This window comes from Aquarana catesbeiana, linkage group LG12 (genome assembly GCF_042186555.1).
Source record: "Aquarana catesbeiana isolate 2022-GZ linkage group LG12, ASM4218655v1, whole genome shotgun sequence".
Taxonomy (NCBI): domain Eukaryota; kingdom Metazoa; phylum Chordata; class Amphibia; order Anura; family Ranidae; genus Aquarana; species Aquarana catesbeiana.
The window spans coordinates 82,219,862-82,247,160 of NC_133335.1; the positions used below are offsets into that span (position 1 = coordinate 82,219,862).

At 42.8% G+C, this 27,299-nt stretch overlaps 1 protein-coding gene and 1 pseudogene across 2 annotated transcripts in view; one reads left to right on the forward strand and one right to left on the reverse strand.

The window, feature by feature from the left end:
* Nucleotides 1–3,088: 3,088 nt before the first annotated feature.
* Nucleotides 3,089–3,198, reverse strand: LOC141114630 (U2 spliceosomal RNA; annotated as a pseudogene).
* An 805-nt stretch (nucleotides 3,199–4,003) lies between these two features.
* UNK (unk zinc finger) overlaps nucleotides 4,004–27,299 on the forward strand; it is a 94,001-nt gene continuing 70,705 nt past the window's right edge. Inside the window, exons 1-3 of one of the 2 annotated variants that reach the window (XM_073608137.1) lie at nucleotides 4,004–4,248; nucleotides 23,570–23,779; nucleotides 27,094–27,252. In XM_073608137.1, the coding sequence (XP_073464238.1) occupies nucleotides 4,142–4,248; nucleotides 23,570–23,779; nucleotides 27,094–27,252 (476 nt within the window). In that variant the 5' untranslated portion in view covers nucleotides 4,004–4,141. The remainder of the gene's footprint in view (nucleotides 4,249–23,569; nucleotides 23,780–27,093; nucleotides 27,253–27,299) is intronic. The other variant, XM_073608138.1, reaches the window with a different exon arrangement.

A 27,299-nucleotide genomic window follows, 5' to 3' on the forward strand; every position in this document is an offset into this window, starting at 1 on the left:
CCATGACACTGCTGGGCGGAAGCGACGTCAAAACGTCACTTCCGTCCACGCCTTTTAAAGGCATATTTTTTCAAATGTCATTTTTCTAAATTACTTTTTTTTTTTTTTTTTTATTGCATTTTAGTGTAAATATGAGATCTGAGGTCTTTTTGACCCCAGATCTCATATTTAAGAGGTCCTGCCATGCTTTTTTCTATTACAAGGGATGTTTACATTACTTGTAATAGAAATAAAAGTGACACAATTTTTTTTTTTTTTTTTTAAAGTGTAAAAATAAATAAAATATTGTAAAATAAATAATAAAAAAAAAAATTTTTTAAAACCCCCCTGTCCCGACGAGCTCGCGCGCAGAAGCGAACACATACGCGAGTAGCGCCCGCATATGAAAACGGTGGTCAAACCACACATGTGAGGTATCACCGCGACCGGTAGAGCGAGAGCAATAATTCTAGCCCTAGACCTCCTCTGTAGCCAAAATATGCAACCTGTAGAATTTTTTAAACGTCGCCTATGGAGATTTTTGAGGGTAAAAGTTTGACACCGTTCCACGAGCGGGCGCAATTTTCAAGCATGACATGTTGGGTATCAATTTACTCGGCGTAACATTATATTTAACAATATAAAAAAAATTGGGATAACTTTACTGTTGTTTTATTTTTTTATTCAAAAAAGTTAATTTTTTCCAAAAAAAGTGCGCTTATAAGACCGCTGCGCAAATACGGTGCAAAAAAAAGTATTGCAATGACCGCCATTGTATTCTCTAGGGTGTTAGAAGAAAAACCATATATAATGTTTGGGGGTTCTAAGTAATTTTCTAGCAGAAAAACCTGTTTTAAACATGTAAACACCTAAAATCCAAAACGAGGCTGGTCTTAAAGTGGTTTGGCTGGCAAAAGACCAGAGCACTTTTTGCGATTCGGCACTGCGTCGCTTTAACTGACAATTGCGCGGTCGTGCGACGTGGCTCCCAAACAAAATTGACATCCTTTTTTCCCCACAAATAGAGCTTTCTTTTGGTGGTATTTGATCACCTCTGTGGTTTTTATTTTATGCACTACAAAAAAATAGCGACAATTTTGAAAAAAAAAACGCATTATTATTTTTTACTTTTTGCTATAATAAATATCCCCAAAAAATATATAAAAAAACTTTTTTTTTCCCTCAGTTTAGGCCGATATGTATTTTTCTACATTTTTGGTAAAAAAAAAAAAAAAAAATCATAATAAGCATTTATTAATTGGTTTGCCCAAAAGTTATAGCGTCTACAAAATAGGGGATAGTTTTATGGCATTTTTATTAATTTTTTTTTTACTAGTAATGGCAGCGATCAGCGATTTTTATCGTGTTTGAGACATCATGGCGGACAGATCGGACACTTTTGGTGCTATTTTTGGACCATTCACATTTATACAGCGATCAGTGTGATTAAAAATGCACCTAAAAGAATGTAAAATTTAAAATTACCCTTCAGGCTGAAATATTGTGACCATTCACCTAAGCAATTAGTCGGTGTAGAGCAATATCTCTGATATTCATTACTTTTTGGTTATTCGTTATTTTTAATTTCCATTACCAACATTATTTCCATACTCATAGTTTATACTGTAAGAAGCATAGTTAAAGTGTTGACCTTCCAGTCCTACAGCTTGAACCCAACCGGGGTAGGCTGGACTAGGCCATCAAGGTTTATATCAGTACTATACTTTATGCCTTCTTAGTTTTTGTATTACAAATGTTGTATAATATATGCAGCAACTTCAACTGATTTGTATTTGTTTGATAAAATAAATAACAATTATTGTTGGAAATAAAAAAAATAATTTTTTTTTAAATAGCCAAAAATGAAAAACACCTGTAAACGAAATGCGGCTAAACGCTGCTACCGCGTTTAGCGTCTGAAGCGGTGGAAACTTCAGCATCTGAACTATTTTTTTTTTGCCTTCAAAGGAAAGCCTCTAAACACAACTGCCTAAAAATGACATTGAACGAACCTGTGTACATGTACACTTTTTTTTTTTTTTTTTTTTTAATTGAAAGCCTATGGCGTGCAAAACACACCCAAAAACTTCACCCGGTGCATAAAAAATGTGCACACACATAAAGAGTGCTCACAAAAAAGTGCCACGGGTACACAGACGTGCCAATTCCCTGATCCCCCGGGGCGTTAGGCTCCAGACGGGGACAAAGGTACTTACTTTGGTCTATCTGGCCGAAACCAGATGGACCCCGTTCTCTGGAGGGCCTGCCGAGACAGGACCCACCCAAGTACTAGGTGAGGCTCCCCTGAAGGGAGACCCCATGAGAGGGGGCGAACTAAGCCAAAAGGCCATGTCCACCCCTTCCCAAGACTTTCAGGGCTGGCCCGAGGACACGCATCCTTACTCGTCACACAGTGAGACAAACGTGAAAAACAAGACGTGACAACACAGGGTTTCAATCAAAAAATAAATAAAAAGTGGGGGAAGGGATAGTGGAGAGGAGAGTGAAAGAAGTGACCATTGTGTAAAACAATGACCAGGCCCTCCGGCCAGGAATAAAAAATTCCTCTGGTCCCATCCAAAAGGCCCGGCCCAAGAGGCAGGTGCTAAAAAAGCGTGTTGTGGTGCAGTGACCGTGGTGCCTCAAATCAAAATGACTGCCACTCACAGTGATTATTTGGCACCCCTGGACTGCCACTCCAGGGGCACATACTCCATAGGCTTTCAAGACCAACCCTGGCCCACAGCCCAGACCACAGCAGCCTCCACCACAGGCAGAAAGGCATGAAGATCAGGAAGCTTGGTGAGAGCCCTTTACCATCAGGCTCCACCGTCGCTTCCATCACTCCTTCCTAATTACATTCAGGAAGTACTAACCACTCCCCCCCCATTAAGGGGAAGTAAGCGTTCTCTCACGAATAACTGTGTGTAGCTAGAGCTACCCCAATCTAAGCCAGAAGGCCAGGGACCCGACCCTCCGGCCAGACCCATGTGCAGCACCCATCCTCACCAGGAGGTCCTTTCTAGACAGGTTGGGTAGGCCCACTGAAGCCCCCATGGGCAACAGGTGATGACTGTCCCTCAACCGTCTGTCCAGGTCCAATTATGCCATTGGATTTGCATGTGCCCTTCCCTCTATGGTGGGTACAACATCGCCTCCTCTTGCAACTTATAAGAACAGATACTACACTTGATCTTAGCCAAAAGGCCGAGAAGTGATGTACACATAAGATAACATTGGATGAGTTCAGGGGCAGCTGAAAAAAGCAGCCAACTGCCTCTGAACGTCCGTTTACCAGCAGCAGTGCACGAGGCCTAACTGTGGGGGGATGGGACTGACTAGAGGAGGAGCCAGATTGTTGTTCCTACTTAGTAGGAACAGAAGATCTGTTTCTCCTACCCTGTCAGAACAGGGATTTGTGTGTTTACACACAAATCCCTGTTCTGGCTCTCATGCATGTAATCACGCCCGCTGGCCACACGCATCGGGTCTTAAAGGAGCCACCATACATATACGGTGATTTGCGCAGGAGCGACAACCTGCCGCCGTATATGTACAGAAGCCGGTCGGGAAGTGGTTAAAAGACCACTGCACAAATACAGTGTGACATAAAAAAAATGGCAACTATTTTATTCCCTAGAGTCTCTGCTAAAAAAAGTATATATATATATATATATATATATATATATATATAGTGTTTGGGGGTTCTAAGTAATTTGCTAGCAAAAAGATGTTAAACCTGTAAACAAAAAGTGCCAGAAAAGATCTGGTCTTCAAATGGTTAATTGGAAAAAAATAATGTGAATGTAACGAGAACGAGCTCCCGTTGTGAAGTAACCCCACCACCATATAGTGGAGTACATGCAGCCCCTTTCATTTATGTCATCTCTCTCTTTCTTACACATCCGGATAGAGGAGCAGAGACCGGAAACACGATCAGTAAACTACAACTCCCGCCATGCTCTACACCAGCCATCCGCTTAGGCACGCTGCTTCCCTCTAGCGGTGGTAGGAGCGCAGCGCACCTTCTCCCCCTTCCCTCGCAGTGCCTCGGAAGCACTTCTGACTTCCTCTCATGGCGCCCGCGCAGGCGCGCTCGGCCCCCACCGCGGCGTTCCGCGTAGAGCCAGCGATAAAAGGAACGTAGGAGGGAGGCCCGAAGATGTCTAAGGGCCCCGTCCCCACTTCACCGTCCGCCTCGTCCGCTTCCCCGGCAGCAGTGGCGAGCGGAGCGCTCCAGGCGCAGCCCGAGAAGCCGCAGCACTACACGTACGTAAAAAAAACACGGCACAAGACGGCTGACGTCAGCGGGAGGCGTGAGTCACGCGCAGTGCCCCGCGCCCAGGCCGGCGGGAACCGGTCAAACCTGGAGAAAGTGGGCGGGGCCTTGTTGGGGCGCCAGGCGTGCGGGGCTCGGCGTTGTCAGAGTACAGGATGTGTCACCGCTTCCGGGAGAGGTCCTCACTGACTGTGACAGGGACTTCCCCTTTAATGTCTCACCGAGTCCTTCCTGTACTCACCTCACACAGGAGGACTCTGTACACCTCTATATTCTACTGCCAGCCTAGACCCACCCACTCTTCATACCCTGAACTTTCACCTCACTACCAATAATGAAAGGTGCAACCCCCCCCCACATCTCTACAGAGTAATTATACATAGCACACCTCTCCCCCCACTGTATGAATACAAATTATCAGTATTACTCATGGAGAGGAGGGCCCCTTACATAGGTGGTCAGAGGAGGAGAGCTCCTTCCATTGGTGATCAGGGGAGGAGGGCTCCTTCCATTGGTGGTCAGCGGAGGAGGGCTCCTTACATTGGTGGTCAGCGGAGGAGGGCTCCTTACATTGGTGGTCAGCGGAGGAGGGCTCCTTACATTGGTGGTCAGAGGAGGAGGGCCCCTTACATTGGTGGTCAGCGGAGGAGGGCTCCTTACATTGGTGGTCAGCGGAGGAGGGCTCCTTACATTGGTGGTCAGAGGAGGAGGGCTCCTTACATTGGTGGTCAGAGGAGGAGGGCCCCTTACATTGGTGGTCAGCGGAGGAGGGCTCCTTACATTGGTGGTCAGCGGAGGAGGGCTCCTTACATTGGTGGTCAGCGGAGGAGGGCTCCTTACATTGGTGGTCAGAGGAGGAGGGCCCCTTACATTGGTGGTCAGAAGAGGAGGGCCCCTTACATTGGTGGTCAGCGGAGGAGGGCTCCTTCCATTGGTGATCAGGGGAGGAGGGCCCCTTACATTGGTGGTCAGCGGAGGATGGCTCCTTACATTGGTGGTCAGCGGAGGAGGGCTCCTTACATTGGTGGTCAGCGGAGGAGGGCTCCTTACATTGGTGGTCAGAGGAGGAGGGCCCCTTACATTGGTGGTCAGCGGAGGAGGGCTCCTTACATTGGTGGTCAGGGGAGGAGGGCCCCTTACATTGGTGGTCAGAGGAGGAGAGCTCCTTCCATTGGTGGTCAGAGGAGGAGAGCTCCTTCCATTGGTGGTCAGCAGAGGAGGACCCCTTACATTGGTGGTCAGCGGAGGAGGGCCCCTTACATTGGTGGTCAGCGGAGGAGGGACCCTTACATTGGTGGTCAGCGGAGGAGGGACCCTTACATTGGTGATCAGCGGAGGAGGGCCCCCTACATACACTTTAGTTAGTGACACATATATCTTTTAATATACTGTCTTTTTTTGTGTGGGAACACTTTTATATGTTTGGCGTCTTCTCTCAACCCTTAATTTTATTTTTTTTTTTCACTTTGGTTTTGCGCACTTGTTTCCCCCCTCCTTTTCAGTCTCCCTTACATTGGTGGTCAGCGGAGGAGGGCTCCCTTACATTGGTGGTCAGCGGAGGAGGGCTCCCTTACATTGGTGGTCAGCGGAGGAGGGCCCCTTACATTGGTGGTCAGCGGAGGAGGGCTCCCTTACATTGGTGGTCAGCGGAGGAGGGCCCCTTATATTGGTGGTCAGCGGAGGAGGGCTCCCTTACATTGGTGGTCAGCGGAGGAGGGCTCCTTACATTGGTGGTCAGCAGAGGAGGGCTCCCTTACATTGGTGGTCAGCGGAGGAGGGCTCCCTTACATTGGGGGTCAGCGGAGGAGGGCTCCCTTACATTGGTGGTCGGCGGAGGAGGGCTCCCTTACATTGGTGGTCAGCGGAGGAGGGCTCCCTTACATTGGTGGTCAGCGGAGGAGGGCTCCCTTACATATGTGGTCAGCGGAGGAGGGCCCCTTACATAGGCGGTCAGCGAAGGAGGGACCCTTACATTGGTGATCAGCAGAGGGCCCCCTACATACACTTTAGTTAGTGCCACATATATCTTTTAATATACTGTCTTTTTTTGTGTGGGAACACTTTTATATGTTTGGCGTCTTCTCTCATCCTTAATTTTATAATTTTTTTCACTTTGGTTTTGCGCACTTGTTTCCCCCCTCCTTTTCAGTCTCCCTTACATTGGTGGTCAGCAGGGGAGGGCCCCTTGCATTGGTGGTCAGCGGAGGAGGACCCCCTTACATTGGTGGTCAGCGGAGGAGGACCCCCTTACATTGGTGGTCAGCGGAGGAGGGCCCCTTTACATAGGTGGTCAGCAGAGGATGGCCCCTTACATAGGTGGTCAGCAGAGGAGGGCCCCTTACATTTGTGGTCAGCGAAGGAGGGACCCTTACATTGATGATCAGCGGAGGAGGGCCCCCCACATACACTTTAGTTAGTGCCACATATATCTTTTAATATACTGTCTTTTTTTTGTGTGGGAACACTTTTATATGTTTGGCATCTTCTCTCAACCCTTAATTTTATTTATTTTTTTCACTATGGTTTTGCGCACTTGTTTCCCCCCTCCTTTTCAGTCTCCCTTACATTGGTGGTCAGCGGAGGAGGGCTCCTTACATTGGTGGTCAGCGGAGGAGGGCTCCTTACATTGGTGGTCAGCGGAGGAGGGCTCCCTTACATTGGTGGTCAGCGGAGGAGGGCTCCCTTACATTGGTGGTCAGCGGAGGAGGGCTCCCTTACATTGGTGGTCAGCGGAGGAGGGCTCACTTACATTGGTGGTCAGCGGAGGAGGGCTCCCTTACATTGGTGGTCAGCGGAGTAGGGCCACCCTTACATTGGTGGTGAGCGGAGGAGGGCCCCTTACATTGGTGGTCAGCGCAGGAGGGCTCCCTTACATTGGTGGTCAGCGGAGGAGGGCCCCTTATATTGGTGGTCAGCGCAGGAGGGCTCCCTTACATTGGTGGTCAGCGCAGGAGGGCTCCTTACATTGGTGGTCAGCAGAGGAGGGCTCCCTTACATTGGTGGTCAGCGGAGGAGGGCTCCCTTACATTGGTGGTCAGCGGAGGAGGGCTCCCTTACATTGGTGGTCAGCGGAGGAGGGCTCCCTTACATTGGTGGTCAGCGGAGGAGGGCCCCCCTTACATTGGTGGTCAGCGGAGGAGGGCCCCTTTCATTGGTGGTCAGTGGAGGAGGGCTCCCTTACATTGGTGGTCAGCGCAGGAGGGCTCCCTTACATTGGTGGTCAGTGGAGGAGGGCCCCTTATATTGGTGGTCAGCGCAGGAGGGCTCCCTTACATTGGTGATCAGCGGAGGAGGGCTCCCTTACATTGGTGGTCAGCGGAGGAGGGCTCCCTTACATTGGTGGTCAGCGCAGGAGGGCTCCCTTACATTGGTGGTCAGCGGAGGAGGGCTCCCTTACATTGGTGATCAGCGGAGGAGGGCTCCTTACATTGGTGGTCAGCGGAGGAGGGCCCCTTACATTGGTGGTCAGCAGAGGAGGGCTCGCTTACATTGGTGGTCAGCAGGGGAGGGCCCCTTACAGAAGGGCCCTCTTATATTGGTAGTGGACACAGTAGAGCCTCATTACTTTGGTGGTCAGCAGAGAAGAGCACCTTTACATTAGTGGTGGTCAGAATAGCCCATCTGTAAGTGTAGTGCTTTCTTACCTTGGTGGTCAGCAGGAAGACTGCACTGTTACATTGGGGGTCAGTAGGAAGAGTGCCTGTTACATTGGGGGTCAGTAGAAAGGATTCCAGTTATGGATGGGGGGGGGGTTGTTGGTGTAGTGCCTCCTTACATTAGTGGTCAGTGAGAAGAGTGCCCCATTACATTGAGGGTCAGTATAAAAAGTATCCCGTTAAAATTGGGAGTCAGTGTAATGCCTCCTTACAATGGTGGTCAATAGGAAGATAAACCCACCACTGTTCACTTTTCAAGCATCCCTTAGCAATCTGTAGAGAAGCCCTAAAAATCAACAGAACACATGAGAAAGGCTGTTCCTATATACAATGGATATAAAAAGTTTACACACCCCTTTTAAAATGTCAGGTTTCTGTGATGTAAAGAAAAAAAAAAAGAGAGACAAAGATAAATAATTTCAGAACTTTTCCACCTTTTAATGTGACCTATAAACTGTACAAATTGAAAAACAAACTGAAGTCTTTTAGGAGGCGAAGTAAAATAAAAAAATAAAATAATGTGGCATAAGTGTGCACACCCCCTTATAACTGGGGATGTAGCTGTGTTCAGAATTAAGCAATTACATTAAAACTCATGTAATATAGGAGTCAGCACACACCTGCCATCATTTAAAGTGCCTCTGATTAACCCCAAATAAAGTCCAGCTGTTCTAGTAGGTCTTTCCTGACTTTTCCTTAGTTGCATCCTACAGTAAAAGCCATGGTCCGCAGAGAGCTTCCAAAGCATCAGAGGGGTCTCATTGTTAAAAGGTATCAGTCAGGAGAAGGGTACAAAAGAATTTCCAGATATACCATGGAACACAGTGAAGACCGTCATCAAGTGGAGAAAATATGGCACAACAGTGACATTACCAAGAGCTGGACGTCCCTCCAAAAATGATGAAAAGACGAGAAGAAAACTGGTCAGGGAGGCTGCCAAGAGGTCTACAGCAACAATAAAGGAGCTGCAGGAATATCTGGCAAGTACAGTCAGGTCCATAAATATTGTGACATCGACACAATCCTAATCTTTTTTGCTCTGTACACCACCACAATGGATTTGAAATGAACAAGATGTGCTTTAAGTGCAGACTTTCAGCCTTAATTTGAGGGTATTTACATCCAAATCAGGTGAACGGTGTAGGAATTACAACAGTTTGTATATGTGCCTCCCACTTTTTTAAGGAACCAAAAGTAATGGGACAATTGGCTGCTCAGCTGTTCCATGGCCAGGTGTGTGTTATTGCCTCATTATCCCATTTACAAGGAGCAGATAAAAGGTCCAGAGTTCATTTCAAGTGTGCTATTTGCATTTGGAATCTGTTGCTGTCAACTCTCAATATGAGATCCAAAGAGCTGCCACTATCAGTGAAGCAAGCCATCATTAGGCTGAAAAAACAAAAACCCATCAGAGAGATAGCAAAAACATTAGGTGTGGCCAAATCAACTGTTTGGAACATCCTTAAAAAGAAAGAACGCACCGGTGAGATCAGCAACACCAAAAGACCCGAAAGACCACAGAAAACAACTGTGGTGGATGACTGAAGAATTCTTTCCCTGGTGAAGAAAACACCCTTCACAACAGTTGGCCAGATCAAGAACGCTCTCCAGGAGGTAGGTGTATGTGTGTCAAAGTCAACAATCAAGAGAAGACTTCACCAGAGTGAATAGAGAGGGTTCACCACAAGATGTAAACCATTGGTGAGCCTCAAAAACAGGAAGGCCAGATTAGAGTTTGCCAAACAACATCTAAAAAAGCCTTCACAGTTCTGGAACAACATCCTATGGACAGATGAGACCAAGATCAACTTGTACCAGAGTGATGGGAAGAGAAGAGTATGGAGAAGGAAAGGAACTGCTCATGATCCAAAGCATACCACCTCATCACTGAAGCATGGTGGTGGTAGTGTCATGGCGTGGGCATGTATGGCTGCCAATGGAACTGGTTCTCTTGTATATATTGATGATGTGACTGCTGACAAAAGCAGCAGGATGAATTCTGAAGTGTTTCGGACAATATTATCTGCTCATATTCAGCAAAATGCTTCAGAACCCATTGGACGGCGCTTCACAGTACAGATGGACAATGACCCGAAGCATACTGCAAAAGCAACCAAAGAGTTTTTTAAGGGAAAGAAGTGGAATGTTATGCAATGGCCAAGTCAATCACCTGACCTGAATCCGATTGAGCATGCATTTCACTTGCTGAAGACAAAACTGAAAGGAAAATGCCCCAAGAACAAGCAGGAACTGAAGACAGTTGCAGTAGAGGCCTGGCAGAGCATCACCAGGGATGAAACACAGTGTGTGGTGATGTCTATGCATTCTAGACTTCAGACTGTAATTGACTGCAAAGGATTTGCAATCGCGTATTAAAAAGTGAAAGTTTGATGGATGATTGTTAATCTGTCCCATTACTTTTGGTCCCTTAAAAAGTGGGAGGCACATATACAAACTGTTGTAATTCCTACACTGTTCACCTGATTTGGATGTAAATACCCTTAAATTAAAGCTGAAAGTCTGCAGTTAAAGCACATCTTGTTCGTTTCATTTCAAATCCATTGTGAGGGTGTATAGAGCCAAAAAAACTAGAATTGCGTTGATGTCCCAATATTTATGGACCTGACTGTACTGTCTGTGTGGTACATGTGACAACAATCTCCCATATTCTTCATATGTCTGGGTTATGGGGTAGAGTGGAAAGACAAAGAAAAACATCCAAGCCCGGCTAAATTTTGCAAAAACGCATCTTAAGTCTCCCAAAAGCATGTGGGAAAATGTGTTGTGGTCTGATGAAACCAAGGTTGAACTTTCTGGCCAAAATTACAAAAGATATGTTTGGCCTAAAAACAACACTGCACATCACCAAAAGAACACCATACCAACAGTGAAGCATGGTGGTGGCAGCATCATGCTTTGTGTTTCTTCAGCTGTAACAGGGGCCTTAGTCAAGGTAGAGGGAATTATGAACAGTTCCAAATACCAATCAATATCGGCACAAAACCTTCAGGCTTCTGCGAGAAAGCTGAATATGAAGAGGAACTTCATCTTTCAGCATGACAATGACCCAAAGCATACCTCCAAATCAACAAAGGAATGGCTTCACCAGAAGAAGATTAAAGGGGTTGTAAACCCTCGTGTTTTTTCCCCATCCTATGCATTAAGGGGAAAAAACACCTGGCAGTGACCAGCCCCCCCGTTTTACTTACCTGAACCCCTTCATCTCTTCGTCAGGGATGCCGCTGTCCTTCTCTCCACGGGGTCCCGGCTCTTCATTGGATAGATTGATAGCAGCGCAGCCATTGGCTCCCGCTGCTGTCAATCAAATCCAATGACATGGGGGCGGGGCCGAGTCCGGCATTCGTGTCTATGGATGCAAATGCTGGACTCGGGAGAACGCTTCTCCTAGGGGGTTATCTGATGTGGGGAGGAGCCGCCGGGGGACCCCAGAAGTGGATGATTGGGGCCACTCTGCAAAACAAGCTGTACAGTGGAGGTAAGCATGATATGTTTGTTATTTTAAAAAAATGATCCTTTACAATCACTTTAAAGTTTTGGAATGGCCCAGCCTGAGCCCAGACCTAAATCAGATTGAAAATCTGTGGGGTGATCTGGAGAGGACTCTGCACAGGAGATGCCCTTGCAATCAGACAGATTTGGAGTGTTTTTGCAAAGAAGAGTGGGCAAAAATTGCCAAGTCAAGATGTGCCATGCTGATAGACTCATACCCAAAAAGACTGAGTGTTGTGATACAATCAAAAGGTGCTTCAACAAAGTATTAGTGTAAGGGTGTGCACACTTATGCAACCATATTATTTTATGTTTTTATTTATACTTCCCTCCACCTAAACGATTTCCGTTTGTTGTTCAACCGAGTTGCACGGTTTATAGGTCACATTAAAGGTGGAAAAAGTTCTGAAATAATTTTCTTTTTCTCATTTTATTACATCACAGAAACCTGACATTTTAACAGGGATGTGTAGACTTTTTATATCCGCTGTACCTTCAGACAGATGACACTCCATTCTGTAAACGGTAAGGCTGCATTCACACCTGAGCGTTTTCAGCTTGTAAAACGCTCATCCCAAAAGTTCCAAAACTCCCAACAAGCAAAATCCCATTCATTTAAATGGCTCCTGTTCACATCTGAGCGTTCTGTTACCTGAAGCAAAATGCCTGAAGCTCAAAAAGCTTCTTTGCATTCACACCTGAGCGTATTTTTTTCAGGCGTTTTTGCAGCGTTTATGTACAGGCGTTTTGAGGTACAAAGGTCCCCAATGTAGAAAGCAGTAAAACGCCTGTAATCTGCCTAAAAAGAAGCTCATGTACTTTTTTGAGCTTCAGGTGACAGAACGCTCAGATGTGAACAGGGACCATTTAAAGAAATGGGATTTTGCTTGTTGGGCGTTTTGGAACTTTTGAGATGAGCATTTTAGGAGCTGACAACGCTCAGGTGTGAATGCAGCCTGCAGATTACAGGCGTTTTACATTGGTGACCTTTGGACCTCGAAACGCCTGCACAAAAACTCTGCAAAAATGCCTGAAAACGATACGCTCAGGTGTGAATGCAGCCTAACTGATGGAGAAAACACATGATGGGATGTCTGCACTTGTGAGTTTTCATCCAGTGCATTCTCTAAAAGTTCCACAAGCACCATTCATTCTGCATGTTCACAAAAACGTCTATTGCCAAAACTTCTTTTCCCGGATTTCATTAGGGTATGTAACTGTCAACCCCACACACTTCCTTTTCTTAGAAAATAGAAATGAGAAATAGAATAGAAATTTGTAAAAATCCCTCCAAAGTGAGGGGAAATCTCTCTTGTCACCAGAATAGTTGTCTCTCTTTGAAGACTTTCGCTCCCTGATTTGGGGACAGCTGTGGTGTTGTGAATTTTCCGTCATCTTTCTCTTGGGGACAAATCTCACCAGGACAGATACAGATCAACCCCAATCCATATACTGCAGACTCCAGATCAGTCCCATTCCATGCAATTCATACCTCACATCAGCCCTAGACATGTGCAGAACGAAAACATTTGTTTAATTTGTTATTTACATTGTTATTTACATTACATTGTCGATTAGTTATTTACATACATTTCTTTAGTTAAATTAGTTTAATCCGTTTAATTCCTTTTCGGAATTTGTTTCATTTATTTCTATTCGAATCGATTTGAATTCGGATCAATTCGAAAAGTTTTCGAATCAATTTTAAATTCAAAAAGTTTTCGAATTCAATTTTTTTTTTAATAAGAATAGTTTTCCAATATCTAAAGAGAATAAAAAAGAATAGAAAATAAAGGAATAGAATAGAAAAAAAAATATATAATAGAATAGAAAAGAATATAACAGAAAATAAAAGAATATAATATAATAGAGTAAAACAGAACAAAATAGGGTAGAAAATAAAAGAACAGACTAGAATAGAATAAAAAAAAGAATAGAATTAAATAGATTATAACCATCTTCTGAAATTCGAATAGAATAGAAAAAAAATAGAATAAAAAAAAAAATAGAATAGAAATAATATAACCATTTTCCAAAATTCTAATTGAATAAATTCAAATTTGAATATAATAGGCAAGAATAGAATAGAATAGAAAATAACACAATAGTATAGAAAAAAAACAATAGAATGAATATAACCATCTTCTTATTCTAATCTATTTTTTTCTTTTCTATTCAAATTCAAATTGACTCTATTTGAATTTTGGGAAATGGTTATATTTTTTTCTATTCTATTCTAGTCTATTTTTTAATTGTATTCTTTTTCATTTGTTATATTCTATTCTTTTCTATTCTATTCTTTTCAAATCCAAATTTATTCTATTCGAAATTCAAATTTTGGAAGATGGTTTTATTCTTTCTATTCTATTCAATTATGTTGTTTTTTCTATACTATTCTGTTATTTTTTTTCTATTCTAATCTATTCAAATTCGAATTGATCGTATTTGAACTTGGGAAATGGTTATATTCTTTCTATTATTTTCTATTTTTTTTATTCTATTCTTTTATATTCTATTATAGTCTATTACTTTTTTTTCTATTCTATTCTTTTTCTATTCTGTTATTTTTTTTCTATTCAATCTTTTATTTTCTATTCTATTGTATTATCTTTGGAAATTAAACTATTCAAATCCTTTTCGAATTTGGAAACTATATGCATTTGAAAACTTTTCAAATTTTAATTTAAAAACGATTCAAATTTGAAAAGCATTAGAAAACTATTCAAATTCGAATTTCGTCCAAAATGTATTTAGTTATTTCGGATTCGTTTAAATTCGGTACTATTGTAATTGAGAAATTTGGATACATTCGAATTTCCAAAAAATGAAAATTCATCCGAATTTCAGTTCAGAACTAAACAAACCGCAGTAATCCATTCACTTCATACCTCAGATAAGCCCCAGTCCATATACTTCATACCTCAGATCAGCCCCAGTCCATTCACTTCATACCTCAGATCAGCCCCAGTCCATTCACTTCATACCTCAGATCAGCCCCAATCCATTCACTTCATACCTCAGATCAGCCCCAATCCATTCACTTCATACCTCAGATCAGCCCAATCCATACACTTCATACCCCAGATCAGCCCAATCCATACACTTCATACCTCAGATCAGGCCAGTCCGTACACTTCATACCTCAGATCAGCCCCAGTGCATACACTTCACACCTCAGATCAGCCCCAGTCCATACACTTCACACCTCAGATCAGCCCCAGTCCATACACTTCACACCTCAGATCAGCCCCAGTCCATACACTTCACACCTCAGATCAGCCCCAGTCCATACACTTCACACCTCAGATCAGCCCCAGTCCATACACTTCACACCTCAGATCAGCCCCAGTCCATACACTTCACACCTCAGATCAGCCCCAGTCCATACACTTCACACCTCAGATCAGCCCCAGTGCATACACTTCACACCTCAGATCAGCCCCAGTCCATACACTTCACACCTCAGATCAGCCCCAGTCCATACACTTCACATCTCAGATCAGCCCCAGTCCATACACTTCACACCTCAGATCAGCCCCAGTCCATACACTTCACACCTCAGATCAGCCCCAGTCCATACACTTCACACCTCAGATCAGCCCCAGTCCATACACTTCATACCTCAGATCAGCCCCAGTCCATACACTTCACACCTCAGATCAGCCCCAGTCCATACACTTCATACCTCAGATCAGCCCCAGTACTTACACTTCATACCCCAGATCAGCCCCAGTCCATACACTTCACACCTCAGATCAGCCCCAGTCCATACACTTCATACCTCAGATCAGCCCCAGTACTTACACTTCATACCCCAGATCAGCGCCAACTAGTGTTGCCAACTTACCAGATTTAAATTTAATGACACGACATCCAAAATTTACTGGCACAGCCAGGTTTTTACTGACATTTCTAAAAGTTACAGAATTACAGTTTTAAGTGGATATTACAGTATATAAGCTACAAACAAGTACAATATGCAATTAGATATGTGATTTTAAGGTAGACATTAATGCGGAGTTCCACCCAAAAATGGAACTTCCGTTTTTCCGGTTCCTCCCCCCCTCCGGTGTCACATATGGCACCTTTCTAATACAGGTATTTTGCCCCCACTTCCGGGCATAGATACCCGAGCCACCCGCGGGTATCTACGCCACTCCCCCCCCCCCTGTCTTCTGGAATACACACGGGTCCCAGAACACAGCAGGGACCAGGGAACCAGTGGGATAGCGCAGCGCGAGTCGCGCAGTAGGGAACCAGGAAGTGAAGCCACAAGGCTTCACTTCCTGATTCCCTTATCGAGGATGGCGGTGGCAGCACCCAACAGCTGACGGATATCTCAGCTTCGGGTGCCGACATTGCGGGCTCCCTGGACAGGTAAGTGTCCTTATTTTAAAAGTCAGCAGCTGCAGTATTTGTCACCACCTTCACTAGACCCGCCCCCCCCTGGTGCTGCCCGAACACACTGTAGCAGACACTCGGATGATCTCGGTCTGCTCCGGACCAGAACTCGTGCACAGTTTCAAGCCGAGTATCACTGCCATGTTTTTAACTGGCAACCTTATCCTGTCACTGGCATTTACTGGCAGGATAAAAGACCCTGGATTTTACTGGCTGCCAGTAAAAATACAAACGGTTGGCAACATTGGCCCCAACCCATACACTTCAGACTCCAGATCAGTTTGCATGTGTCACTAACCCACCTTTTCATACAGCTGACAGAGCCACTCCATAATCCCAGCATGTGTTGATGTCAGACATACTTTTTTCAATCATAGGAGTATTCTACCTAGTATAAGAAAGTTCACATATACCTACTGCAAACAGTTTGAAAATGATTACATTTATGGTAGCTCTGTAGTCTTGCAAGCGTGTGTGCACAGGGGCAGAAAAGCAGCAAGCTGAATCAAACTCCTGTCCCCAAACCTGGTCGATAAAAAAGATCTTCTTCAGGCCAGCACCCTACATCCTGGTCAAATATGTACAATTTGAATTCACTTATTTATTCAAATAGAATTCACAAGATAATGTTTCAGTGGAACGATTTTCATTTCAATGACCAGTTTAATCAACTGAAACATTGGTCATGTCAGCTGAAAGCAGTAATAAGGCTTGGAGGGGTCTTTTCAAATCTGTGAGCTGATGGGCAGAAGACGGTGGACTTAAAAGTGGTTGTAAACCTCTGAAATGAAATGATCTCTCCTCCCTCTGCTATCTGTATGAATTATTTCTGACAGGTTATGTCAATGCCACAAAATCCTGGGAGACTGCACCGCCCCCCCTTTCTCCTCATGCACACAGTAGCTAATTGACAGACTTAGCTGTACATGATTCCCTATGAGACTGTGTAGAGGGGGGTGTGTCCATTCCCCCTCCACTCAGGTCTCAGGTTACACTCAGCTCCCTGCTCTATGCTGCAGAGTATGTGACGTCAGATCCCTACCCCCTGCCTTCCAGAGCTGAGAAATGCTGTGTAAAATGTGTGCTTTTACAACCCCTGGCACAAATTATGGAATCACCAGTCCCTGAGGATGTTCCTTCAGTTGTTTATTGTTGTAAAAAAAAGCAGATCACAGACATGGCCAAAAACTAAAGGCATTTCAAATGGTAACTTTCTGGCTTTAAGAAACACTAAAAGAAATCAAGAAAAATAATTGTGGTGGCCAGTAACAGTTAAATTTATAGAACAAGCACAGGGAATAAATTATGGAATCACTCAATTCTGAGGAAAAAATTATGGAATCACCCTGTACATTTTCATTACAAACACTAACACATGCATCAGAATAAATCTGCTTGTTAGTAAGTAGGTAAAGAGGGTAAATCATCACGCAGTGTTGCACAAGATGTTGGTTGTTCACAGTCGGCTGTGTCTAAAACATGGACCAAATACAAACAACATGGGAAGGTGGTTAAAGGCAAGCATACTGGTAGACCAAGGAAGACATCAAAGCGTCAAGACAGAAAACTTAAAGCAATATGCCTTGAAAACAGAAAATGTACAACAAAACAAATGAGGAACAAAAGGGAGGAAACTGGAGTCAACATCTGTGACCGAACTGTAAGAAACCGCCTAAAGGAAATGGGATTTACATAGAGAAAAGCTAAAAGAAAGCCATCTCTAACACCTAAACACAAAAAAACAAGGTTACAATGGGCTAAGGAAAGGCAATCGTGGACTGTGGATGATTGGATGAAAGTCATATTCAGTGATGAATCTCGAATCTGCATTGGGCAAGGTGATGATGCTGGAACTTTTGTTTGGTGCCGTTCCAATGAGATTTATGCAGACGACTGTCTGAAGAAAACATGCAAATTTCCACAGTCAATAATGATATGGGGCTGCATGTCAGGTAAAGGCACTGGAGAGATGGCTGTCATTAAATCTTCAATAAATACACAGGTTTACATTGAAATTTTGGACACTTTTCTTATCCCATCTATTGAAAGGATGTTTGGGGATGATGAAATCATTTATCAAGATGATAATGCATCTTGCCATAGAGCAAAAACTGTGAAAAAATTCCTTGAAGAAAGACACATAAGGTCAATGTCATGGCCTGCAAACAGTCCGGATCTCAATCCAATTGAAAATCTGTGGTGGAAGTTAAAGAAAATGGTCCATGACAAGGCTCCAACCTGCAAAGATGATTTGGCAACAGCAATCAGAGAAGGCTGGAGCCAGATTGATGAAGAGTTCTGTTTATCACTCATTAAATCAATGCCTCAGAGACTGCAAGCAGTTATAAAAGCCAGAGGTGGTGCAACAAAGTACTAGTGATGTGTTGGAGTGTTATTTTGTTTGTTTCTTTTTCATGATTCCATAATTTATTCCCTGTGCTTGTTCTATAAATCTAACTGTTACTGGCCACCACAATTATTTTTCTTGATTTCTTTTAGTGTTTCTTAAAACCAGAAAGTTACAATTTGAAATGCCTTTAGTTTTTGGCCATGTCTGTGATCTGCTTTTTTTCTATAACAATAAACAACTGAAGGAACATCCCCAGGGACTGGTGATTCCATAATTTTTGCCAGGGGTTGTACAACTTATGTGGGAGGATTTGTATCATCTCTGTGTATGTGAGGGTTTACAATAGGGTTGCACCGATACCGAGCATTTGCATGACCCCTGATATCTCACCAACCCCCCTCCCCCTCCAACAGGGCTGATAAAAAAAAATAAAAAAAAAAATTAATAAATATTTAAAAGTTAAATTGTATATAATCCCTGCACAGGGGCCCCTTGCTGACTTTGTCTGCCACTGGTCAGAGTGTATAAAGTGTGGATGACACCGAGTGAACAGATAAATTGTTTCCATCGAAATCAGATGACACCAACAATAGGACTTATTTTACGTCCACCTTTTCTTCAGTGTGCATACACAATGCAGCAGGACTGAACGTTTTGTATGCTGAGGTGTGTTCCAGTCTATCCATTTTGAATGGACTGCCTAACTCGAGTTGTAACTGGGGTACGCTATAGTTTTCAAGTTGTCACCAATGCTTATAGAGTATTGACCAGGCAACTGACTCCCCCGGGGTAGTCAGATTTTCTAGAAAGTTTTTATTGCAAGTGAATAAAAATAATTTATGAAAAGAAAAAAATGTACAAGTAAGCATTTAAAATATTTGACGTCTCTCTCGTTCTAACTTTTATGTGTACATTTTTTAGGTTGGTGACAGGGTCTTTTTAGACTGTAGATGTTTTGCCATCTTAAACTTTGGAACATATGCTATATTACCAAAAGTTCCCACCCATGCGATTCGATTCCTGTCCGAATCCACAGTTCGCACTGCGATCTGTGAACCGATCTGGGGGCGTCATTAACATTGTATTGACACCCTCAGAGATTCGCAGAAGGCAGTGTGAACTGCCTGTGGAAGAGATGCGATGCAGGAACCGGCGCTGGAATCGCACAGATTCCCGTATCGCACAAGTGTGAACCTACACGCACATGAACTTTAATGGCATCCCAGTCTTAAGCCTCGTACACACGATCGGATTTTCCGCAGACAAAACCTCTGACTTTTGTCCGAAGGGCATTGGCCAGCAACTTGTCTTGCATACACACGGCAAAAGGAATTGTCGGGCAACAATCACGAACGTAGTGACGTACTACGTGGTTTTTCAGCTCTTTAGCGCCACCCTTTGGGCTCCTGCTAATTTCGTGCTAGTAGAAGTTTGGTGAGTGTTGATTCGTGCTTTTAATTTCACACTTTTCATTTCACGCTTTTCAGTTCCTTTCTGAATGGCCGTTCATCAACCAGACATGTTGCGGAATCGGAGGAGATAACGTGTTATTTATTTTTGGACTTGGAGTTATTGCTTTGACCCAAGTCCAGTCCAGGAACAGGAGAAGGAGGATTTCTTGGACCAAAAATTGATTGCTTTAATAATCGTGACCAATTATGTCATATGCCTTTGCTGCTGGAGCTCCAGGAGAATAATCCAGATGTTTGTTGGAATTATCTCCGGATGACGGACGCTTGTTTTCACCAACTCTTGGCATTGTTGACCCCTATATTAAGAAGCAGGACACATGCATGAGGCTTTTATTTTATTTTTTGGTTGAATAATGATTTTATTTGGTATATTTTCTATATTTTTGGATGCATAGAATGCACTTTTTGGTAAAGTTCTATTGGCAGATAGCATGTCTAATTTTATTTGTTTTCTTTTTTTAATGCACAATAAAAAAATTGTGTAGAATAAATTAATACTTGGCTATGTGTTTTACTTCAAATGACAGTTTGGGAGTAGGCAGTTACATTTAAAAAAATACAATGTAAAATTAACAAGGGACACCAACATAGTTGTATCTTTGATCTTAAAAACTACGGTATAATGGTGTTGTGGTAACTTGCCCAAAATAAAATATAACAAGCATAATAATATTATTCTTGATATCACTAGAAAAAAAAATCTTTGAAAATATGTTTGCCATAACTCCATCAGTATCACCAGCAAAGCAGCTTCATTATTATCCCATTAAAGAAGAGAATTGTGCGCTGCATTGAGAGATGTCATAATTTGCCACGTCACGAATGTTAATTCAACATCACGAACGCTAGTTTACAAGACCGACCGCTTGTGGCTCGTCCTTGCTCCCGAGCATGCGTGTTTGTACTTTGGACTTTTGTCCGACGGACTTGTGTACACACACTCGGAAAATCCGACAAAAGATATTTGTCTGCGGAAAATTTTAAAACCTGCTATCCAGCATTTGTCTGTGGAAAATCCGACAACAATTGTCCAATGGAGCGTACAAACTGTTGGATTTTCTGCCAGCAGCCTGTCATCACACAATTCCCGTCCGATAATCTGATCGTGTGTTCGAGGCTTAAGTCCTTAGGGTTCAATACAGAGTTTGCCTACCCTCTGCAGCTATAACAGCTTCAACTCTTCTGGGAAGGCTGTCCACAAGGTTTAGGAGTTTGTCTATGGAATTGTTTGACCATTCTTCCCGAAGTGCATTTGTGAGGTCAGGTACTGATGTTGGGCAAGAAGGCCTGGCTTACAGTCTCCGCTCTAATTTATCCCATAGGTGTTCTATCAGGTTTAGGTCAGAACTCTGTGAAGGCCAGTCAAGCTTCTCTACCCCAAACTCACTCATCCATGTCTTTATGGACCTTGCTTTGTGCACTGGTGCGCAGTCAAGTTGGAACAGGAAGGGGCCATCCCCAAACTGTTCCCACAAAATTGGGAGCATGAAATTGTCCAAAATGTCTTGGTATGCTGACGCCTTAAGAGTTCCCTTCACTGGAACTAAGGGGCCAAGCCCAACCCCTGAAAAACAACATAATCCCTCCTCCACCAAATGATTTGGACCAGTACACAAAGCAAGGTCCATAAAGACATGGATGAGTGAGTTTGGGGTGGAGAAACTTGACTGGCCTGCCCAGAGTCCTGACCTCAACCTGATAGAACACCTTTGGATGAATTAGAGCGGAGACTGCGAACCAGGCCTTCTCGTCCAACATCAATGCCCCTGACCTCACAAATGCACTTCTGGAAGAATGGTTAAACATTCCCATAGACACACTTCTAAACCTTGTGGACAGCCTTCCCAGAAGAGTTGAAGCTGTTATAGCTGCAAAGGGTGGGCCAACTCAATATTGAACCCTACGGACTAAGACTGGGATGCCATTAAAGTTCGTGTGTGTGTAAAGGCAGGCATCCCAATACTTTTGGTAATATAGTGTACATCCATTCCGGCTCTCTGAGTATACACAGCACAGTACTGGGCACGACTGTGTCTTTTATACCACTAGAACAAAAAAATACTAAATCCCCAATCCTCAGCCTTGTTGACCACTTTATTGCCTGCCGGTATGGACAGCGGACACTGTTAGGTTCTTTCTTGTGCCTTTCATTCATTTATATAACAACCATGTGCCCTGAAATGCCAGGTTGATCTGTTGGCGAAACATTGACCACAGTTGTCATGGCTGACCTATGGTCTACCTCCTCCTGCTCTTTAAACCCTAGCTGGGCTGCCATTCACAGTTTTTTGCCCAATAGGGGCACTAAGCAAGCATCAAGGGGAAAGCCATAACAGCCGGGGCTGATGCTTCCCTAGCAGATTAGCCTGTTTTTTTTTTTTTGAGGTTCTAGGTGGTTCTGTGAATTACCTATGAGTGCTTGCAAAAATCTGGAGGCACCTGCACCATACACTGACTGGTGGCCTATAGTGTATCAATAATGTCTATAAATGTGCTTTCAGTAACCAAATGGCAGAAATACCTAGCTTTCAGTACCTGCAAGATCGTAGAATTAGTACTAGGCACCATCTAAAATATTACCGCTTAGTATCCATTTAAAAGCTATGTTCTTGTTTAAAAATGATCAGTTCCATTGCAGTATTAACATCTTCCGTGTATATGATTCATAAATACACATGTATTAATTAAAGCTTAGTAACACAAAAATGAGAGAAAGGTAAACCTTGCACAAATGTTTATGAAAATAATACTTAGTGTGCAAAAATACTCAAAATTTTCCAGTAAATATAAATAAAAATAAAAATATATTTAGGTTGAAAATTGTGTGTGCTTTTTAAATGCCAAAAAATGAAAATACCCAAATTTGTAGGTGCATAGTGCAAAAAATAAAATAAAATAAGTAAATATAAAAATACAGTATATAGCCTTAATGTGTGTGTGTGGTCATCTCAACTCAAAGATGTTTTATTTGATTGTTGCAGTCATGATCGCAATGGACTATAATCAAATAAATAATCTTTGAATTAAGAAGCATTCACCCATCTCTTCCTATAAAAGGCTTTGCCCCACCAGGTTGGGTTTGAGCAGTCACCATTTTCTGCACCATATTTTATTGTTATTTTTTTCTGTCTTGATTTACCTTCTATTTGTCCTATTAAGACAGGAATTGATGGAAAATTCAAAAATTTCTCATCAGGAAGAAAGTCTATTGCCCCGTACACACGGTCGGACATTGATTGGACATTCCGACAACAAAATCCTAGGATTTTTTCCGACGGATGTTGGCTCAAACTTGTCTTGCATACACACAGTCACACAAAGTTGTCGGAAAATCCAATCGCTCTGAACGCGGTGACGTAAAACACGTATGTTGGGACTATAAACGGGGCAGTAGCCAATAGCTTTCATCTCTTTATTTATTCTGAGCATGCGTGGCACTTTGTGCATCGGATTTGTGTACACACGATCGGAAATTCCGACAACGGATTTTGTTGTCGGAAAATTTTATAGCCTGCTCTCAAACTTTGTGTGTCGGAAAATCCGATGGAAAATGTGTGATGGAGCCTACACACGGTCGGAATTTCCGACAACAAGGTCCTATCACACATTTTCCGTCGGAAAATCCGACCGTGTGTACGGGGCATTTTAATGGGGGCACCTAGTAGGGTGACAACTGTCCCCACTTTGTAATGATTTCTGCTCACTCCTATAGCATCCCCAGGACATGAAATCTAAAATAAATCTAAAGCTTTATTACATACACTTTAAATGGACAGTATTCTGCAGGGAAAGTAATCAGGTAAAAACACTAAAAAAAAAAAAAAAAAAAAAAAAAAAAACAGAAAGAAGTGCTGAGTCTAATGTTTTTTGATAATTGTGCTATGGTATAAATTCATTATTGTTTATATTCCCTATTCCTCAGGTATCTAAAAGAATTTCGGACTGAGCAGTGTCCCTTATTTGTACAGCACAAATGTACCCAGCATAGGCCCTATACTTGCTTCCATTGGCACTTTGTGAACCAGCGGCGGCGGAGGTCAGTACGACGTAGAGATGGGACATTTAACTACAGCCCAGACATCTACTGTACAAAGTATGACGAGACTACAGGCCTGTGCCCTGAAGGAGACGAGTGAGTAATATTATGACGTTTTATAGTGGCTTCCAATTACATCTGTCATATATTATTCCTGTACTATAAGGTTTGCAAGAGTTGCTAATTAGAAAATGTAGTCTTGTTTTCTTTTTAAAATTGAAGGAAGCCTGAACTGAGATAAATTATTAGGCTCCCAATCCTACCCCTTTTGAAAATGCTTGTAGCCTGCCTTTCTCTACCCTTCATACTTTGTAAGTCATTGAGCCATCAAAAGCATGCAGCCAATGAAGGTAGAACTCCTGATATGTGTACTTTATTCCAAGTCATTAGATGTGCACGACAACCAGGGAACAAGCATTTTCAGGGGAAGGGGTCAGCAGGACAGCCCCCATATGTCTCTCAGTACAAGTTTCCTTTAATACGGGTTGCTGGAAACGTGTAAAAATAAGACACAAAGTGGGGAAATTCAATAACGCACTACCAACACTTTTCTGGCGCTAAGGTACTTTAAAATGGCCTGCAGATTCCGAAATCCCTGTCAATTGTTTTGGCATCTTTACCAATGCGTATGACAGAAGCAGGTGGTTCTTAAAAGGGCCCATTTTACAAAGTGGTGCTATTCCTGCATCAAATACAAAAATGACCTTTAGTTTGTAGATCAGAAAACTGGAGATAACTAAGACCATGATTAGGTTCGTGCACAGAAACAGGCAGAGTGCCTGTCTCTGTACTCTGTGTAGCAGAGTGGAATATTTGCTGCCGTTACCCTCTCCCTGTCACTGGATGTTCAGGACACCATCAGTTTCACATACAACAACCTACTAGCAACCAGTGGGCGGAGCCTGGTGGACAAGCTGAGACACTTGTTCCCCATCAGGTCCACTCTCTCCTTGACAGCAGGCAGTGGGCAAGCTCTATAGCCAATAGCAGGCTGTCTGTTGGCTAGGTATCCGCCCACTGCCTGCTCTCATTCAAAAGGGAACAGGCTATTATGCAGAGCCCTATCATGCCCCCCCGATACAAAACTCCCCACCACTGTGCTGTCTGGGTAAATACTAAGATCCTTCGCGCTAAAGTGAAACAAAAGTGAATATAATGACAATCACAAAGTGAATAAATAAAAATTTGAAGTGGATAATTCATATGATGATATCTAAAATGATTGCAGCGAAATCGGCAAGTGTACACATGGCACTCGAGAAATGGACAGGGATAGAGGGATTTCGCGCATAAAATCTATCATATAAATAAAATAGAATTCACATCTAACACTATTGATATGTGAGTGTGAAAGCTGGCAAATCTTAAATAAAGTGCATCAATAAAGTGACTGTGCTGAAAATTTATATATCACAATAAATAATCACATTTAGAAAAATCAAAAAACAAATCAAAAAATGTGCAAAAATGCAAAACATGTGCAGCAAATGTGCAAAACTGCAAACAACGTAGTGTAGGATACTTCCAATAAATGGATATATCAGAAAAAAAGTTCATAGAAATGACCATATAAAGTTCATAAACAGTGGTGGTTGCAGAAAAAATAAATGTTGGAAATAGTGATAGTGATAATCTTCATAAAACGACTGGCGGCTCAATCAGGCTCTCTAAAACTCTCACCTCAGGGATGGAAACAACAGGCATCAATGTATATCTTTCTCTGTTGTAATAGAAGCAGCGTTCCCCTCTGCTTACTGTCAGGCAGGTGCTGTCTGGGTGACACAGCTGCGGCATGGAGGAAGTGCAGTTCGATTAGACACTCTAGACTCAGCCCACCTCCACACATGGTGTCTGCAGCTAGTACATGAATCTGTCACCTACACTGACATTTGTTGTGTGGAGGCATGTCAGAATTCTAATACGTTTTTTAGATAATCTTTCTTATTTTGGGTTTGGTCTCCTGCTGGGTCCTTATTATTATCCAACAACTCATCCTCTCTGCTCTCCTGCTTCTCTGCAGTTGTAGGCTCTGTATCTGATGGTGTTGGAGCTCACACAGGTCTATTGACATCATCCTCCTTTTCAGGTAACAATGCTCAGGCCTGGACATTACCTTGTAAAGGTCTAAGCACTACATCCTTGAAGGAGGTTACATGTTCCCCCATGCGCATGCCCCCTGCTAATCCACGCTGTCACTGGCTACAGCAGGCTGTTTTCAACAGGTCCCAGCTAATGATTTATGGCTGAGACCTGCTGATCTGCTGTAGCCAATCACAGCACAGAGTCCTGTGTTCACATACACACAGGGCCCTGTACACAGATCAGCGATCTGGCTATTTCTTCTCTGTGCAAAGCGGGAAAAAAACAGCCAGATCTCTTCGTAAAAACAGCACACATTACACACAATACACTTGTTAGGCACACAATTAACTGCGTGATTGCCTTTAGATGTTAACCCTTTCCCAGCCAGTGTCATTAATACAGTGTCAGTATACAGTATTATCGCTGATCAGTAGTGTCACTAGTGATGTCAGTTAGTGACTCTCCCAGCCAGTGTCAGTTAGTACCAGATTGTCCGCCACACTATCACAGTCCCACTATAAGTCGCTGATCATCTCCATTACAGTATAGAGTCTATAGAGTCCCAGTAATATACACTTACTGGGATTTTTTATTACTAAAGACATGTAGCAGAATACATTTTGGCCTAAATTTATGACAAAATTTACGTTTATTGGATATTTTTTATAACAAAGAGTAGAAAATAGTTTTTTTTTTTCAGTTTACATAATAAAAAAAAACACCCAGTGGTGATCAAATACCACCAAAAGAAAGCTCTATTTGTGGGGAAAAAATGCAAAAAATTTAATTTGCTTACAAAGTTGAATTGCCGAGCAATTGCCTGTTAAAGTATTGCAGTGCAAATAGCATAAAAGTGGTTAAACTACTGTATTTTTACATACTTTCATATACTTAGGTTTTTATATGCAGAAACATTTACCTGTGCTACAGTGTTATCCCATTATGGGGTGGATTTACTAAAGGCAGTGTTAAACCCACAAGCAAATATTTTGTATATTGCAGCTTACCAATTCTTAGATATGAAGGCTACATTTATGTTCTTTTATAGGCTTGCTTTCTTCTATTTTTTTATCTTGTGATCCAGCCAGCAAATTTGTTGTTTTTCAAAACATCCATGTATCCGTTTACATGAATGAGACAAATTATTTAACACCGACAGGGGTGCTTAAAATTATCATCTTTTATTTATTCATGTAAAATCTTTATCCCAAAAGGAAAAAAAAAAAAACAGTTTGCTGTAACTGATTATAAAGTGTAAGCTGGAGTTTGGCTTCAATTTGTTAGTGTATGTAAATCTGCTAATACATTTAACACTACCCTCCCCCTAGACTGAAAATGCTGCTGCCTGATGTACCTCCTGTGCTCAATGATCCAGAGTGGGGGCACTCTAATACAGGAGGTGTGTTACTGGCCAGATCACCAGGTGAAAACAGAGGGGAAAAAGCCAAAGAAAAGAGAACTGATGCAGCCACCACATCTAATGATTGGTAAGCTGCAATGTATTACATTTTTGGTTTTGGGTTTAATACCACTT